The sequence below is a fragment of the Hordeum vulgare genome, chromosome 1H (assembly GCF_904849725.1).
Source record: "Hordeum vulgare subsp. vulgare chromosome 1H, MorexV3_pseudomolecules_assembly, whole genome shotgun sequence".
In the NCBI taxonomy this organism is placed as follows: domain Eukaryota; kingdom Viridiplantae; phylum Streptophyta; class Magnoliopsida; order Poales; family Poaceae; genus Hordeum; species Hordeum vulgare.
Window position 1 is genome coordinate 336,954,872 of NC_058518.1, and position 17,279 is coordinate 336,972,150.

The 17,279-nt window shown below is 42.1% G+C and overlaps 3 protein-coding genes across 4 annotated transcripts; 2 read left to right on the plus strand and 1 right to left on the minus strand.

Annotated features, from left to right (window-relative positions):
* The first annotated feature begins 545 nt into the window (after window positions 1-545).
* Window positions 546-3,694, plus strand: LOC123434698 (rab GTPase-activating protein 22-like). The gene is made up of 5 exons (XM_045115528.1): window positions 546-890; window positions 993-1,125; window positions 1,231-1,280; window positions 1,907-1,960; window positions 2,178-3,694. Exons 1-5 carry the CDS (start codon window positions 742-744, stop codon window positions 3,448-3,450), a joined length of 1,659 nt encoding a protein of 552 aa, XP_044971463.1. The 5' UTR covers window positions 546-741; the 3' UTR covers window positions 3,451-3,694.
* A 572-nt stretch (window positions 3,695-4,266) lies between these two features.
* Window positions 4,267-6,250, minus strand: LOC123434730 (cytochrome b5). Of its 2 annotated transcripts, none has more exons than XM_045115530.1 (4): window positions 6,061-6,250; window positions 5,788-5,900; window positions 4,855-4,921; window positions 4,267-4,746 (listed from the first exon to the last, which is right to left on the minus strand). In XM_045115530.1, exons 1-4 carry the CDS (start codon window positions 6,233-6,235, stop codon window positions 4,496-4,498), a joined length of 606 nt encoding a protein of 201 aa, XP_044971465.1. In that variant the 5' UTR covers window positions 6,236-6,250; the 3' UTR covers window positions 4,267-4,495. The 2 variants fall into 2 exon arrangements, with proteins under 2 accessions (XP_044971465.1, XP_044971466.1); XM_045115531.1 differs by having other exon boundaries at window positions 4,268-4,746; window positions 5,788-5,904; window positions 6,061-6,149.
* Window positions 6,250-12,376, plus strand: LOC123434714 (protein HLB1-like). Its single transcript, XM_045115529.1, has 14 exons — window positions 6,250-6,810; window positions 8,204-8,326; window positions 8,504-8,573; window positions 8,739-8,849; window positions 9,099-9,182; window positions 10,212-10,262; window positions 10,413-10,442; window positions 10,551-10,613; window positions 10,721-10,786; window positions 10,956-11,072; window positions 11,162-11,197; window positions 11,531-11,650; window positions 11,770-11,934; window positions 12,026-12,376. Exons 1-14 carry the CDS (start codon window positions 6,512-6,514, stop codon window positions 12,134-12,136), a joined length of 1,446 nt encoding a protein of 481 aa, XP_044971464.1. The 5' UTR covers window positions 6,250-6,511; the 3' UTR covers window positions 12,137-12,376.
* The last annotated feature ends 4,903 nt before the right edge of the window (window positions 12,377-17,279 follow it).

Below are 17,279 nucleotides of genomic sequence, written 5' to 3' on the forward strand. Positions count from 1 at the left end.
CGATTTCACAGTCGCGGCGGCGCCGCCGCCATTCGTGGCGGAGTGGGCGTCGGAGAGAGACGCCATTACCAGTTCTGGAGCCGCATTAACGACACGGCGGGCTTGGCGAAGGTGGACGTAGCTCGGGGGCGATCGGAGGGGAGAGGTGTACAGGTAGGACTCAGAGGCGATCGGGATCGCCTAAGAGGAAAGAAACCCTAGCCAGACGGGCATAGGGGAGTTTTTTTTAAACTCCATCTTAATTAACTTAGCTTTTCCAATAACACGGAGTTACGTCATTCGATCCGCATCATATTTCATCGCGCCTTTCTTTACACCGCTCAATCATAGTATTAATTTACTTACCATGCATATATCCAAACAATCAAATTATCGAGATGAAAATATTTGACTCGGTGACAACGCACGGACACGTGCCTATTAAAAAAACTGTATATATTGTAATTTCGCCAGGCACCAAATGTCCAAACCTACGCATGACGTATCACACCGATCCGACCCAGCGCCGTGAGACGGCCCCGGTCGGTCGGTGACGCACGCACGCACCACTTCGTCGAAATCGTGAGACGGGGCAGCGAGAATTGCAGAGAGAGGGAGAAAAAAAAGGAAGAGCAAAAAGGAGAAACCCGGAGGCCGGAATCCCAATCGATCGAAGGAAGCAGAGCTGGGGGATCGCGGCGGCGGCGGCGGGGGAAGAACCGGGGGGGAGCCGTGGAGCGATCAGGGAGGCATCTGCGCCCGATGTGGGCGTGGGGCCTCGCCGAGCGCGCCGTCGCCGGCCTCCTCGGCCCCGCCGGCGCGCACGGCGGCCGCTGGAACACCGCCGTCGCCGTCGGGGTCACGGCCGCGGCCGGCATCGCGCTAGTCGCCATCGTCGTCTCCTCCCGCAGGTTCGCCACCACCAGACCCAAACCCTCCCCCCCTTGCTGCCGAAGGTGGTCCTGTGCTTCGTCCCCTTAGTTGCATAATACGCGCGCTCTGGATGGATGCAGGGGCGGGATCAAATCCCCATGGCGGCGCCGGAGGAAGACCGCGCTTGGGCCCAAGGAATGGCGCGGCTTGTTCACGCCGGAGGGGAAGTTTTACGACGGCGGTGTCAAGCTACTGAAGAGAGTTCGGAACGGAGTAAGATATAGTGAAGCTTAGTTTGTTTCTTATTTCCTTACCATCTTGTGAGTTCCTGATCTAGCTTACGAAGTCATTATATTGAGCTGTCTGCTTTCGTGACAGGGGGTTGAGCCGAGCATCAGAGCAGAGGTCTGGCCCTTCATTTTGGGAGTGTAAGTACTCTAAAGTCTAAACATTGTGATCCGAGGACAGTTATAGCTATGCTTCCAGATGTATAGTTAGATCCGCGAGATACTTGCACATCAGGAACTCATGCTAACATCGTTTTGTATTTTTAGCAACGGATTCAGTTGATGTTCCTTTTTTGACATGATGCATCTTTTCTGTATTTGAGTGAGGCTTTATGCCTTATAATTTAATTGTTTCAGTTTTGGGACTTGAACAGAACCATGGATAGGGCGAACTTAATAGAAACATAATTTTGTATTTATGTTAGTACGTAAATGTGGAAATTAGTATTTTCCACTGGATTTTCTCAGGCGACCTGCCCTCCGCTTCTGCCCATCTGTAGTATCAAAATTAATGCGTACTCTTTTAGACTGATACTCTGAACTAAGTATATGAGGGAAAACTTATGAATACACCAATTTTGCACATAGTTCAACCTTCCTTGGCAGGTACAATATGATTCGATATCTTATCACGGTAAGAAATACATCGTGGGAATTTCATATACTTAGTCACATGTGCGGTGTGGTCTGTAGTCAAGAGTGTTTTTTTAGGGTTGTAGTTAAGTGTGTTTACCTTCAAGTAATTGGATTTTTCGACTGTCATGCAGTTATAGCCTGAATAGTTCAGCAGCTGAGAGGGAAGCAGTTAAGGTCCATAACAGGTACAACATTTTTTCAACCATATTTCATGACTCCAGTCCATGTTTGGAAGAGAAACATTCCACTAACAACCCAACATGGTTGTCCACAGTCTTCACTATCGTTTTCTTTACCACTACTGAAACACATTGCTCCTTAATTAAGGAACACTTAGTGTTTGTAAATGTTGTTTCCGGGTGGTCTAGAGTAAAACATGACAATGTTGGATGGTTTATGTAGGAAGGGATATCTGCTCTTAAGGAAACATTGCTTGCGAAAAAACAATGAAGAAAGCAAGCGATCAGTCAATCACAAACAGAGCATTAGTTCTGGCAAAGTCAAAGAATCTGTTACTTCTGTTGGATCTGAAGAACAACCTGAAAAAGTAAGCGTGGAAGATCATATCACGACCGAGGAAGAGAATTCTTGTGTTAGTTCAGAGCAAGAAATGCAGGATAAGACAACTAAAGCAATTCTAGAGAACCAGGCGGATGAAAACCCCTTTTCATCTAATTCACGTGATGACAATGAGAGTGAGAAAAGTGATGTGACCCATGTGGAATCCCATGATGGTGTGGCCTCAGTGCACCAGTTTTCAGTTGAGGATGAAGAAGAAAGTATGCCCCTGCCCAAATATTTGAACACAGGAGGAAGTATAGAAGCTGAAACTAAGTTATCTAAGGATGCCCGTCCTGTGAAGTCTGCACGGACAGTTGAGGATTTTGAGACATGGCAAAGGATAATTCGTTTGGATGCAGTTCGTGCTAACAATGAATGGGTTTCCTACTCTCCATCCCAAGCCGCTGTTACCAGGGAGAAGGCAATTGAATCTGCTTCAGCTGTTTGTCTCAAAGACTATGAGCACTTGGAAGCACATAGGATCCATCATGCGTCGCGTCTTGTTGCAATACTTGAGGCCTACGCAACGTATGACCCAGAAATTGGCTATTGCCAGGGCATGAGCGACCTCCTTGCACCTCTCCTTGCTGTGCTGGAGGAAGACGATGAAGCCTTCTGGTGCTTTGCCGGTTTCATGAGGAAAGCCCGCCACAACTTCAGACTCGACGAAGTGGGTATCCGCAGGCAACTCAACATGGTCTCCAAGATAATAAAAACCAAGGACTTCCATCTTTACAGGCACCTGGAGATGCTCGAAGCCGCAGACTGCTTTTTCGTTTATAGAATGGTGGTTGTGATGTTCCGGAGGGAACTCACCTTCGAGCAGACCCTCAGCCTGTGGGAGGTGATGTGGGCCGATCAGGCAGCGAGGCGTGCTGGGATCACAAGATCGTCCTGGGGAAAACTTCGGCTTGGAGCCCCTCCGACAGATGACCTGCTGCTGTATGCAATTGCAGCCAGTGTACTGGAGAAGAGGAAACTGATAATAGAGAGCTATAGCAGCATGGATGAGATCATTAGGGACTGTAACAGCATGGCCGGGCAGCTGGACATTTGGAAGCTCCTGGACGACGCCCATGATTTAGTGGTGACCGTACAAGACAGGATCGAGTAGCTGGGATCTACCCATGCTTATATCTGTATGATTGGTCCTGGTAGCTTTCACGTTATCACATGTCTGTTATATACAATATCTTGTATGAGGTTATCGATAGAAACATTTTTTGTCTTGTTTTCTGGCGTGCCCTCTCTCTGCGTGTGGAACCCGTCACAGTATGTCTGTTCTTTGCACAGAGCAGATCTGTGGATCTTGTCATCTGTTGCTACTTCTTGGATTGTGGATGGATACAATTTGGTCTTGCATGGTGTATTTGTAGCTAGAAAAAAGCCTTATGCTTGAAGGGAGGTGTGGAGGTAAATTATATCAAAGACCTTTAGTTCAGTTACTGCAAATGGTGTACTCAAAGGGATTCTGCTTTCATAAAATCAACTTGGAATTTACAAGTGTTGCTCAACTCTTTTTGGCGTGTATAGCTGCAAGAGTATGCTCAGTACATATAGTGAAACCGACTAAGATACATTTTTGTGGGAACATCACTACTCCCTCCGTTCCTAAATATAAGTCTTTTAAGAGTTTCTATTAAAAAAACTACATACGGATGTACATAGACATACATTAGAGTGTAGACTCAATCATTTTGCTCCGCATGTAGTCCCCTAGTGGAATATCTAAAAAGACTTATATTTAGGAACGGAGGGAGTACAATGCATGCTGAATTGCTGACCATATTTATGCTGAATTGCTGATTGTTTAATACTCCCTCTGTAAAGAAATGTAAGAGCGTTTTTAGATCACTAAAGTAGTGATCTAAATGCCCTTATATTTCTTTACTTGGAGGGAGTATTTTCCATCTTCAGTTTTAGACACTCTCGTCAGCCATTTTTTTTAATGTAGAAACTCCATATGTTGAGAATGTAAACATAATTGGAGTAATCTGGGCATACATATGGACGTTTGGAATTCAGAGTGCCTTGTATGATCAATAAGACAACACACTGCCACCAAATGAAACCAGCCAACCAATACCATTATTATGTTGTTCTAATTCAAACCATGTTACTTGAAAGCTATTTCTCAGAAGCAACTCGCCACCAACAGCCTACTCAGATTTGCTGTAGTGCCGGATACCAAATGCAAGACCCAATATAAAAATGGGAACAAGGAACTGCAGGATCTTGATGAGGATGTCATTATCCTTGGCCTGGACATGGGACCCTTGTTGAGGAGGTACAAATGTACGCTTTGCTGGGATGGTTGAAGCATCAATCTCTCCGATGTGGTACTTCTCCATCATCTCCCTTGCGGAATCACTGTGTCCGATATCTTCAAAGTCGCTGGTTGCATCTTTCCCTGATTATATTTGGAGAGTAGTGATCAGGCTTGAATATTAAAATCAAAATTGCGCAAGACTTTCCAAAGTCTGATCAACAGTTATGAAATACTACGAAAATGGCTCACCGGTTACTGCCAGCAGCACCTCATCTCCACCAGGATGCTCATCCATGAAAGAGGTGACATCATACACCTGAAATGTTACACAACATGAGCTGATATAGTCAGGCATGTTTTGCAGCACACATAACGGGAATTTCGTCAGGTAAATTTCTCAGTTCCTGCTGGGTATTTTTTTTACTCCAACGGAATCTAATCCACTGGGTGCAGAGAAAACTCTAGACCGTACATGCCACACTGGAACATTCAAGGCCACACAATTGAAATGGTTACCAACGAACATGTCGGCCACACATACTGCAGGGACACCATTTTGGTGGGGCTACCCAACATCAACCACGTCCATGTGAATCAATCACCCTGATACATTAGAGTATAGATTCACTCATTTTGCACCGTATATAGTCTCCTAATGTAATCTCTTCAAAGACTTATATTTAGGAACGGAGGGAGTACATGTTAATTAACTCGTTTCCTTCCACCATGACTAGTTAATAACTTAATATGCACATCTGCAGAAGAGGAAGGTGCATGTAAAAGCATGTGGAGTGAACCTAGGCTAGAAGGCTGTAACTGGTCTGGAATTGGAACACAAACTTGAAATAAATCACTTCATATTTGTCCTCATAAGACTATGTGCTTGCCAGAGAACATCGTTGTGGGCAAAGTATCAGCAGCTCAACAGATCTGCTTAGGGTGATTTGACTTGAGCAAGCTCAACAAGAATACTCAATTCTACGAGCCCAGCAGACTCAATTCCACCCCATGAAGAAGCCTAGCATCTAGAAGTATTATATATCCTCCAGGACTCGGAACTATGTGACGGATGACACCCTGAGTTGCATCTAGCTCAAAGTGCTCGACAGGCTAGTTACAGAACTCGCATGAGAAGTAGTACCCCTAGATGCTAGAGTAGGAAAACAAAGGAGGGAAGCGCACCTTGCCGGCGATGACGAGCCAGCAGTCCTTGGTGACGTTGTGCCTGGCGACCTCCTCGAAGCCGAACACCTTCTTGTCGCCGGCCATGGCTCGCAAGTCGCAACACGCTCTGCCTGCCTGGAGGGGGGAGAGAATGATAATTCCACACCACCAAATAATAAATAAATAAAATGAGTCCTCCTTGTCGTGCGCCTAGATCCACGACACGTCGTCGGGGGAGAAAAGCGGTTGGGTCGCTGTTGGTTGGCTGGCCGTCCGGTCGCTCTCACTCACCTGGGGGCGGCCGCGAGGAGGGCGAGAAGTCGCCGGCGAGGGGGACGGGCCGGCGGAGTGTCGCGCGCACCGAGCGAGGACGGAGGAAATGGATCACGCGCTTTGGACAGCGCCCCCGTTCCGCGTGCGCGGTGGCGCCGGAGCCTGCTGTATTTGAGCCCCTCCCGCATCCCATCCCGTCGCGGCCGTGTTTCCTAAATTGCCCCTCGCACGCCGGCCCTGGGCCGGGCCGTTTCCTCCCCTGGGCTGAAATCGGGCTTCAGCCGTTTCGGCACGTCAGCTTGCGGAGTCACGCCCGCCCGCCTCGCGCGATCGCTACCGTTTCCGTTTGCCCAGTCGTACGCGACCGTGTGGCGCGAGACGAGACGCAGACACGAGAGGTGAGTGCCCGGTGAGACGCCTGCGCCGCGCCGCCCCCAGATCGTGTACCTGACGCCGATCGGCTCGTGCCATGGAGGAGCCCGCGGGGCCCGTGCCCGGGGACGGCGGGGAATTCCCCGACGGCGCGGGTGAGAAGGCGCCGGTGGAGGTGGAGGTGGAGGAGGACGAGGCGAGGGAGGAAGAGGAGGAGCCGCCGCGATCGGCGACGGCCAAGCAGGAGGAGGCCAACGCGGCGCTGGGCGCCGACGGGTCCCGGCCGTTCACCGCGCGGGAGCTCCTCGGCGAGATCAAGGAGGACGGCGAGGCGGACGGGGGCGGAGGCGTTGGGGACGGGGGCGGATCCGCCGATGCCGAGGGTCCTTCGTCCAGGTTCGTGCAGACGCCGCGCGCGTCCTTGTGCCGTGCCATTTCGATCGTCACTCCGTTCAGTATTGCATCGATAACTGAATCCATTATATTGGTTCATGGCTTCACCTTCACGTTGGGACCCATGTCATCTACTCCTATTTGAATTGTGCATTCGAGGTGTTGCTTTGTTTTGGTGATTAGCAGTTGAAATAGAAGACATTTTCCCCAATTATATTTGGGTTTGGGTCTACTTGCCAACTTGAATTGAACTGCTGGTCAGTTATGCAGTTGCTGGTTCCCCCTGTTGCCACACTGCTTACTTTTGGATGTAATAATTTATCGGGGTATCAGTGGTGTTACTTCAGCAAAGCAAATTAGTGGCCCCCATTCTAGCAGAACTCTAGCGTCCTGTTTGGATGGAGTTGTTGGTGCATATGCATCACTGAGCTAATACGTCACTGACTGAGTAACCATTCTTTTTTTAGTGTACGGACTAACTATTCTTATTTAGTTATTTAGGATTGTACTATTGCATCTTATAGTTTATACTCCTTGGCTGACTGATGGGAATGATGATGAATCAAGATACAGTTTTGTTTTCTTGCTCTGCTCCCCTTCTGGTTTCAGTTTTGCTTTGGGTTGTCGGGCTCGTATGTATTCATGCTTTTTTTTTCTAGTAGAAATGACAGACATTTGGGTGTGTAAGGGCAGCCCGGTGCACGTAGCTCCTGCTTGCGCAGGGTCCTGGGAAGGATCCAACCACTCTGGGTCTTCTGTACGCAGCCTTTTCTTACATTTGGGTGTGTGTTCGAAGCAAAAAAGTTTATAGTCATCTGCCATCTCATAACAAGAACGCTTGCGCAAACATAGCAAAAATTGTTGTCTGTCTGGAAATGCAGCTAATATGTTTGTGCAGTAAGAGAGGTGAGCATGTTCTGTGTGAGCTAGTCAAATGAGAAAAGAACACTGCAGGATGATGTTGTCTGACTTGGATCCCACAAACTAAATCGTGTTTGTCAATTTTCACCTGTGTACAGTGATGACTGGAAGCTTATCATCTCGCTACATATTACTACTGATCAGTTATCCTAGTGTCATTTCGTAGTTCTTATCAGGGTAGCGGCAATTGGCATGCAATTCTGCAACATCTTAGGTGTTGATGTTGTGTTGTCCTGTCTAAAAAATGAACAGTACAAGTCTATTCCATTTTCCATATGTATTGGTATAGAAGTGTTTCATTTCAGACTGAACAAGCTGTCTTGCATGACGTGGCCAAGTTGCAGCTGTTCTTTTAATCGATCGTACCGTTACAAATGAACTGTTTACTGATTTTTTGTTCTTTACCAACAAGAATTCTGCAAGAATGCTCTTAATGATAACTGTTCTGTTAATTTTTTTTTTCAATCCTTTCCAGCCAAGAGAGCATGCAGCAGTTTTCATCCCATCATGATGTAGCCATGGAATTAATAAACAGTGTCACTGGAGTTGACGACGAAGGTCGTTCTCGCCAAAGGATTCTTTCTTTTGCTGGAAAAAGGTTTGCTTACCTAGTTTTTCTTTGAGAATACGCAAAATTGCGTATCTTTTCATTGCATACCTAGTTAACTTCCCTGATTCTTTTCCTCCCCCAATGTTGTAACGACTCCAAATTTTCGTGAACTTCATCTGTATTTTTTTGTTTACTGCTATCGAGTCTTAAGGATCTGTTTTGCAGATATCTAAATGCAATTGAAAGAAATCCTGATGACCCTGATGCATATTATAATTGGGCCCTAGTCCTCCAGGTAAATCTCTAGCCCTTAAACCATATTTGCACAGTAATTTTGTTAACACTTATTGTGATCAATGCGGAATTGGATTTTTATCGTTTAAACATGCATGCAAAATGGACATCACAAGATTGATATTAAGGTTATTAGGTAATCACCCTTTTCAAACTATTATTTTAGGAGAGTGCAGACAATGTGGACCCCAATTCTGGTTCCTCCAAAGACGCGTTACTTGAGGAGGCTTGCAAAAAGTATGCCGAAGCTACCCGACTTTGCCCGACTCTTTATGATGTAAGCTTCTTATTTGTTATGTTGGTTTGGTATTTGAATTGATAGTTTATTAGTTCTCTGGGTTTATATTATGCAAAATACTATGACATGGTCGTTATTTAGCCTGTGATACGCTCTTGCTCATTATGCAGAGTGTGGTCTCATGGTTCCAGTGGATAAATGCTAACTGTCGATCACATCATATCCTGACAGACACATCCACATTTTGACTATTGGTTCTTTTTTTGACACGTTTATTTTACCTTTTAGGCATACTATAACTGGGCCATTGCTATTGCTGATCGGGCTAAAATCCGAGGTCGTACCAAAGAAGCCGAAGATCTCTGGAAACAGGTTGGTTAACATGTGTATAGGCTTTGTTTGTGTTAAACGCTGAAGTTTTCTCATGTCACTGTGTCCAGATAGTATGTCTGTCTGCTATTAGTTTACTTGGTCTGCAGTGGCTGTGAGGCTTGGCGATTGATGCACTTTTTGTTGATTCTGTTGTTTAGATGATCAAATGCGTTTTTGTTCTAAAAAAATAATATAGAACAACTTGGCTGCATACTCCATACTTGATTGAAAAAGGTTGCACTTTGACCAGTTGAATAGCAAGCAGCATGGAACCTCATCCCTGATAGAAGATGAACTTGATGTTCTGAGGAACACATGGCAAACTATATTTATACAGTGACATACCGGCACTTAATGCTTAGTTTCTTATATATTTACCTTAGATTTGTTAGAAATTTTGAAGTCATAATCTATTTGGGAAAAAAACAGATTCAAAAAGAGATAAATTCCGTATTGGAATGGTAGGATGGAAAAAAGAAGTCCTAGAGGATTACAAAAGTAATCTTCCCATGTTTTTTTCCCTCTGAGTATCCTTTGGTTTCATGTACATTCTATAAAACCAGGCTATTGGGTGGATTTTGGATTCTTGTTCATGTGTTTTACTTCCATGATGTTTGGGTTAAATTCACCTTCTCAAAACAGTCAATGGAATCACTTGTTCTAGCGCTAGTTTTTTTGCTGAAGCACATATTGCTCCTCTAAGTGACTTCTTAACTTTTTGGCATGTGCTAAATAGATGGAAACTGTAATTTGTCTGTTCCAAGGGTACATTAGCTTAACTTCTGCCAGCACCCACCCACCCAAAAGACCAAGATACATGACATTTCTGATGTACATACCAGAGATTTTAATATATTTGTGCTATATCAGAAGCTTGACAGTTATTCCTTTTTATGCCAAATATACTGTTGTACTGTCTAGAACTTTTAAGTTTAAGGTGAAGTATGATACTCCCTCCGTACCTAAATAATTGTAGTTGGGAAGAACTAGAGTAGCATGCAACTTTATACAATTTCCCTTTTCTTCCAGGCAATACTGAATTATGAGAAGGCTGTTCAGCTAAATTGGAATAGCCCACAGGTCAGCTCTGAAACCTTCTTTATTCATTTTAAGTTATTACACACATTATGAATCACTACGATTTCCAGTTTCTTAATTTTGATCTTTTAAGCATTCAGTTGTCATATTAGTGCTGCTTCTACCTTAACTTGTTTGCTTCTCTAATTGCAGGCTCTGAATAATTGGGGTCTTGGACTACAGGTACTTATATTTTGTAATGTGTTGTTATCTTTGCTTTTTGGGTCTGGAATGTTCCTACCTATTCGCTCTTTATCATTTCATTTGTAAGAATATGAATTTGCAATGCAGGAACTGAGCGCCATTGTTCCTGCTCGGGAGAAACAAACCATCATAAAAACAGCTATAAGTAAGGTATATGCATATTGTTACTACTTGGTCTGTGAATGATTTACGTGATTTGTTCACTAAAAGATATATCTGTGATAAATTACTGACACCCACTTCCGCTGCCTCGTCAGTTTCGTGTTGCTATCCAATTGCAATTTGATTTCCATAGGGCCATATACAACCTTGGAACTGTCTTGGTACGTTTCCTGCCTTCCATAGTAACTCACTTGATTAACTGTGGTTCTTGTACATATTGACACGCTTTTAGTGTAGTCGGTATGAGCTCCTCCGTTTGAATGCATTAGCTGAATATAAGTTGAACAGTAATAACATAATCCGTTTTCTGTGCCCTTCTTAATGTTGCAGTACGGTTTAGCTGAGGATACCATGAGATCTGGGAGACCAGACGTATCCCCTAATGAGCTTTACAGTCAGTCTGCTATTTATGTTGCAGCTGCTCACGCATTGAAACCAAATTACTCGGTACTTGTTAATTTTTCTGCTAACTGCCTCTTATGTTTCTTGTGTTTAAAAACTTGAGGATTCATGTAGTGTTGTTTCGTCTAATGCAGGTCTATCGCAGTGCTTTGCGACTAGTCCGCTTGATGGTAAGGTTCAGTTCTATTTCCTGACACTCTTTTTTATTGGTCTATTGTTACCTAATACTGTAATAGCTAAGAAGTTGATGTGGCTGCGATATGTGTATATTTTTTCCAAGTTATGTTGTTTAGTTATTGAACAGCTTTTGCGAAACTCTATTCATGACAAAGCTAGCAGCCTAGGGTATAGGGCTTTGAACCTGGTTAAATTGGTTTCTTGAATATTGCTTTGTCAGTTGTCAATTTTGACACATTTCTGTCCTCTAGATGGTATTGGCATCCTATCTTGTTATTGATTATGGAAGAATAACATTGGTCTTGTTGTCATATTAAATGATGCAGTTGCCTTTGCCATACCTCAAAGTGGGATATTTGACTGCTCCTCCAGCCAACAATGCCATTGCACCACACAAAGATTGGGTGAGATCACAATTTGTTCTGAACCATGAGGGACTCCAGCAGGTTTATCCCTGTTCTTTTTGGACAATTATTCCAGTGCAAGTTTGGAGTTACTGATTTTTGTTCCTGCTCTTTGTATGGCCTTGCTTTTCTGAATCTAATTGGTTTCTTGTAAATCGTAGGCCGATGCCTCTGGACAGCCTGCATCAGATGGTCATATGGACAGAGGAAGAAAGTCTACCCGAATAGCTGTCGAGGATATTGTTTCTGTGTCAGCATCCGCTGATCTAACATTGCCACCTGGTGCTGGCCTTTGTGTAGATACTATTCATGGACCTAGGTTCTTGGTATGTATCTGCCAGTTGCTTTTATTAGTTTGTTCTATTGAAGTACAGATAATATATGTTTTTCGATATTTACGAATGGAATCTGTGACAGGTTGCTGATAGCTGGGAGGCTCTTGACAGTTGGCTAGATGCTTTATGCCTAGTCTACACTATATATTCAAGAGGGAAAAGTGACGTTCTTGCTGGTATTATTACTGGCTAATATGTTATACAGGAAAAACTGCACAACGAATAGAGGCTCAGAGATTGCGTAGGCTCATTGTCAATTCATCCTCTCTCTTGTTGATTCACCTGTGTTGATTTATCTCATGGCATATGTAAAGCAGAGACGTAGAAAAGATGTTGATTGGTAACTCATTTCTTCCTCTTGGTAAGAACATGTTGTGCCATTATAACAGATGCATTAAGATAAAAGTAAAGTCGTCTTCTTTTTGCGAGGAAAGATAAAGTAAAGTCTACACTTAATTGTCAAAAATCGTCTTTCCTAGCTTCACATTTTGTATATTGATGTGCCACCATAACTCACAGAAACAAATTTACGAGAAACCAAATATACATAACTAAGTTGGACTAGTCTCAAAAGGATATGCAGAGCCGCGTGAGCTCCTCGCCCTAATAAGGTGAGAAGATCATTGAACACCGTATCCAAAGACAGACCAAGGCACACCATTGCTTTATCACCTTATTATGCATCAGCATTTTATTGGAAAAAGAATGACATTTAAAGATGAAAATATATGTGGTCAATAGCCACAATCCACCTGAACAGCGCACCTACGAGGACTAAAAAGCTCCAGGTCATCTTTGGTTTAGAGAAATTTTATAGGAAAAATTCCTTTGGCGCATTTTGGTTTGTAGTAATGGATTCCTATTCCTATGTAGGATAGGAACCAACCCTTTATATTTTTTTTAAAAAATAGTCTAGACCCACTCAAGTGACATATTTTTTCTCGTAAGAATTGAGATACATGTCATATCATTTTTTTTATGTTTTTTCTATTTCTGGGATATTCCTATCCTACGAACCAAAGGAGGACCTATCTAAACTACTAGTATGAGCCGAAACACCTAGATTCCCCTCCCTACGTTGGTCGCCGAATCGGTAGGCAGAGGGAAGACGAATCCATGGGCTCAATAGCGAAGAGTGAAGGGGATAAGATTGCCCTAGCCGCCTTGTTGGTTCAATTTTTTTATGGTAGTATGTTTGGTTCAGAACTTCTGACCTACCAAAAACTACATAAATTATTCTTTCGTTCGGGAAAGGAAAATACAAGCGAAAAAAGGAACATGTTAATAGGCCGCACCAAAGCTAGCCCAAAGATGTTCATGCAGTTTAAAGAATAGTTCATGTATGAAAAAGGATATGTTTGTGTATCTTAGAAAATTGTTCAAGTAATTTTTAAGGTGTTATTCATTGTATCTTAGAAAAATGCTCAAGTATCTTTAAAACTTTTATATCTTATAAAAATGTTCATGTATTGTTTTAAATCGTTATTATATGTGAAAAAATGGTCATGTGCTGCAAACATAAACTGTATATATATATAGGGTCGCGCTATTCGTCACCCTTGATGAGGAATAGTTATTCTTCACCCTCTCTATTTTAACAACAATGCATCGTAATTTTACATTCCGTAAATTTTGTTTTATTTTATACGTAAAAAGAGACCGTAAAAAAATATAATCAACATAAAAATATTTTATGTCATGTAAAATTACGAACATACAAAAATAGTGTAAAAAATACAATAAATTCTATTTTTTCTGGTCTTATGACCTATATTTTTGTTTTTCTTTTGTCAAATTTTACGTAGTGATTCAATATAAACATAACTATTTGTATTTTAAATGTAATTTATTTATAAATTGATCATAATATTATTTTGGGTGAAGAATAAACTATCACCGGTGAAAAATATATATAGTATAAATTTTATCTATCACCGGTGGTAGTTACCACCACTTGCGTTTTGTATGTTGTATGTAGTATGTATCAAATTGGAGAGTATGTATGTGTAGTATGTAGTAAATAATCATGTTTAGGTAGTATATATACTGTTTTTTTGGTAGTATGTATCATATTTTGTGTATGCTCTTTTTTACATACAAATATATATGTATTTCACAAATATAATAAAAATATGGATCAACTTATAATTTTTTCATGTAAATCACTTTAAAAAATCTTGTATATAGTATATGAACATAATTAAAATGATAAATTAGTATATATACTCCTGCATGATAGTATATTGAACATGTGGGGTAACTACCCCAGGATGGTATCACATAAAATATATATATGTCACGCTATTCGTCACCCTGAGGAATAGTTATTCTTCACCCCCCTCTATTTTAACATCAATGCACCGTAAACTTATGTTCCGTAAATTTTGTCTTATTTTATACGTGAAAAGAGTCTGTAAAAAAACAATCAACGTAAAAATATATCACGTAAAATTACGAACATAGAAAAATAGTGCAAAAAATATAATAAATTCATTTTTTCTGTCCTGTGACCTATATTTTCGTTTTTCTTTTATCAAATTTTATGTAATGATTCAATGTAAATGTAACTATTTGTATTTCAATTGTAACTTATTTGTGAATTGATTGTAAAATTATCCCGGATGAAGAATAAACTATTCTACGCCCTGAATGATGAACAGGAAAATGGCTATGTACTCTTGGGAGTACGTACTCCCGCTCCTCGTGTATGCATCATAGAAGAATGCGCATGTGATTTTTTAATAAACTGTTCTTGTATGTGAAAAACATTCCATGTGCTGCAAAAAAAAGCGCACACATTTAAAAAACTAAAATTTCAATAAAAATCATGTATTTTAACAAAAAAGAACTTATTTTATGCAAAAGTTAAGACTTCATTGTGATGCTCTGTTTTGTTAGTTCTTCAAGCAATTAGTTCTTCCAAACCAAATAATACATTTCTGAGTGTAGAAGAGAGCATCGCCGTGATCGGTCTCATGGCCCCGGAACCTAACCCTGGTTCGATAAGTATGGCGTGAGATTTCTCCACACACACACACGCACACACAAAAAAAGAATGGTGTGTGCCATTATCTTTCTTCCAAATGTTCCTTGAGATTTATTTTCCTCTTTCAACCATTCCTTGACAGGTTTTTGCCTGCATCGAAAAAAGGATTAATGCTACACAACGGACGGGATAGTACGGGATCAACGGAGATGACTATTTGGGATCTTTTGATTGGATCAAATCAGGTTGCAAAGAGGGAGAAAGAGAGCCTTTTGCATTTTTGCCTTGCTCAATATGTTAAGGGCCTCCTTTTCTTCTTAGGAATTGAGAGCTTTTTTACTTTCTTGTTTAGCTCTATTTTAAGGAATAAAGTGTGTATGTATATTGATAGGGATGAGTGTTTGCTCGTGTATATAAGTGATTTTGATTGTATCGTGTTAAGAAAAACCAAACGTCTGTTATAAAAATAATCACAAAATGCGTCAGAACGACGTACGATGCGAGGCAAATTAGTCGCCTATAAAATAAAACCATCACCAATGCAAGTCAATGTGGGCGCTCTCAACATCGGCGCTGTCATGAACACATTTCTTGTCACTTTCATACTATCGTCACCTCCATCAATCATCCACCAGCGCAGTCATGCTAACCTCTCCATCATCATCATTCACGAGCTCGCTGATCGTTACCGAGTTCATATCATACACATCGCCATGAGGGCACGACCCGTCAGAGCCTCCGTCCTGCAGTACCCATCAACCAGCGGGCGAGCCCAAAACCATGATCGAAACAGACGGTCAAAACCAGCGGGCGCTCGAGGAGGAGGTAGCTATGTACACGCGGGCCGGTCGCTGTACGTACGTACGTACGACGGTGGGAGCGCGCATGCGTATGCTGCGGTGGAGCCCCGGGCCGGGGGAGGCGGACGGCGCGAGCCGTAGCTTTCCGGCGGGCCGATCAGCTTTTGAAAACAAGATGGCCAGATCTTCCGATAATATTCCATGGCGGCATGATGCTTGCGAGGAAAATCCAGTGCGACAGCTAGATAGATAGCTCGGGTAGATGATGTTGATTTTGACCTATGAATCTCCCCGCCGATGGGTATTTCTGGTCCGATAGTTCGGTCGTTGATCCGATGCAGGCAGGCGGCGTGGCGAGCCACGCGATGCGTTGGACAAACTAGTACAAATGCCCGTGCGTTGCACCGGGTGAAAAATTCGTCGAACAAGCTCTTCCTGAAACCTCCATGTGTAGTTAACTCTATCGGAAGGAGGGGACACATTATAAGCAGGTAAAACTTTGCTCTTCTACAAACTACAACAAAAGATTATGGAAAGTTTATTAATCCAATTATTCAATAGAAGATAATGGTACAGTTGTGGGTAATGGAACATACACATTCTATATATTACCCTGATTTTTTAATTTGGAGGCGATTGACAAAAGAAATTTTAGATAAACATGACCATTTTGTGTAAGCAAAATAACACAAATAACAGGAAGAAATAGGATACAGAGATTACCACAATGTCAGTACACAATCTGACTTCATCTACCAAGACTAATAGTTGTTCTCTTTTAGTGATAATCTTCTATCTGGGAGAGTTGCAGGCTTGTTCGTAACAAAGAAAAAATATTTTTTCTGAATCATTAATTCTATGCACCACGTATCATTTAAATAGGAATATGCAGCACTACGATTGAAGAATAGTGAACCTGACCGAAAAGCTTGGATGAGTCATAGTTTTGGGGCTAGAGTACCTCCATGAACCCACATCATAACCATATTATGTCATTCAGTAATCGAGCAGTCTGGTTGAATCCATCATAATCGATGTCCTTGCTGTTGGGTCCATGCCTTCCCGCCTAGAGGGACCCCATCCTGATAGAAGTTTTCGCCGTTGAATTCATGCCTTCTCGCCTACACGACAACACGCTGATATGAAGTTCTGGATAATATACTCTTAGAGTGACATTTTTCTTTCAAAAATATTAACCAAGTAACCCTAAATCTAAATGCAGAGTTGCAGAATATACATAAACAAAGCATATTCTGATCACATGTCTATTTAAACAAATCATTTTCCATGTAAAAAGTCTATTTCGGTAAAATAACAATTTTTGCTCAGTACAATAGTAAAACCATCTTAGAGTTTCATCAGTTTTTTAAAAGCACAAATTTAAAACTGTGTTCGAATTGAAATCATATCTCTGTTTATCAGAAAATCAAACTCTCATATCACAATGTTAGCACAAAATTAGTTTGAGTACTCAGAGTTCATCATATCACTACCTTCTAGAAGTACCTACTGCCTGGCCGCAACCCCTTCATTACGTCGTCGAAGATGAA

Coding starts and splice junctions, on each gene's coding strand:
- LOC123434730 (XM_045115530.1), bottom strand. CDS start 6,235: ATGGGATGCGGGAGGGGCTCAAATACAGCAGGCTCCGGCGCCACCGCG. Junction 5,901..6,060: donor CTCCTCGCGGCCGCCCCCAG/GTGAGTGAGAGC, acceptor CCCTCCAGGCAG/GCAGAGCGTGTTGCGACTTG. Junction 4,747..4,854: donor GGTGCTGCTGGCAGTAACCG/GTGAGCCATTTT, acceptor AAATATAATCAG/GGAAAGATGCAACCAGCGAC.
- LOC123434714 (XM_045115529.1), top strand. CDS start 6,512: ATGGAGGAGCCCGCGGGGCCCGTGCCCGGGGACGGCGGGGAATTCCCC. Junction 10,614..10,720: donor TAAAAACAGCTATAAGTAAG/GTATATGCATAT, acceptor CTGCCTCGTCAG/TTTCGTGTTGCTATCCAATT. Junction 11,073..11,161: donor CATTGAAACCAAATTACTCG/GTACTTGTTAAT, acceptor CGTCTAATGCAG/GTCTATCGCAGTGCTTTGCG.
- LOC123434698 (XM_045115528.1), top strand. CDS start 742: ATGTGGGCGTGGGGCCTCGCCGAGCGCGCCGTCGCCGGCCTCCTCGGC. Junction 891..992: donor ATCGTCGTCTCCTCCCGCAG/GTTCGCCACCAC, acceptor GGATGGATGCAG/GGGCGGGATCAAATCCCCAT. Junction 1,281..1,906: donor TGGCCCTTCATTTTGGGAGT/GTAAGTACTCTA, acceptor ACTGTCATGCAG/TTATAGCCTGAATAGTTCAG.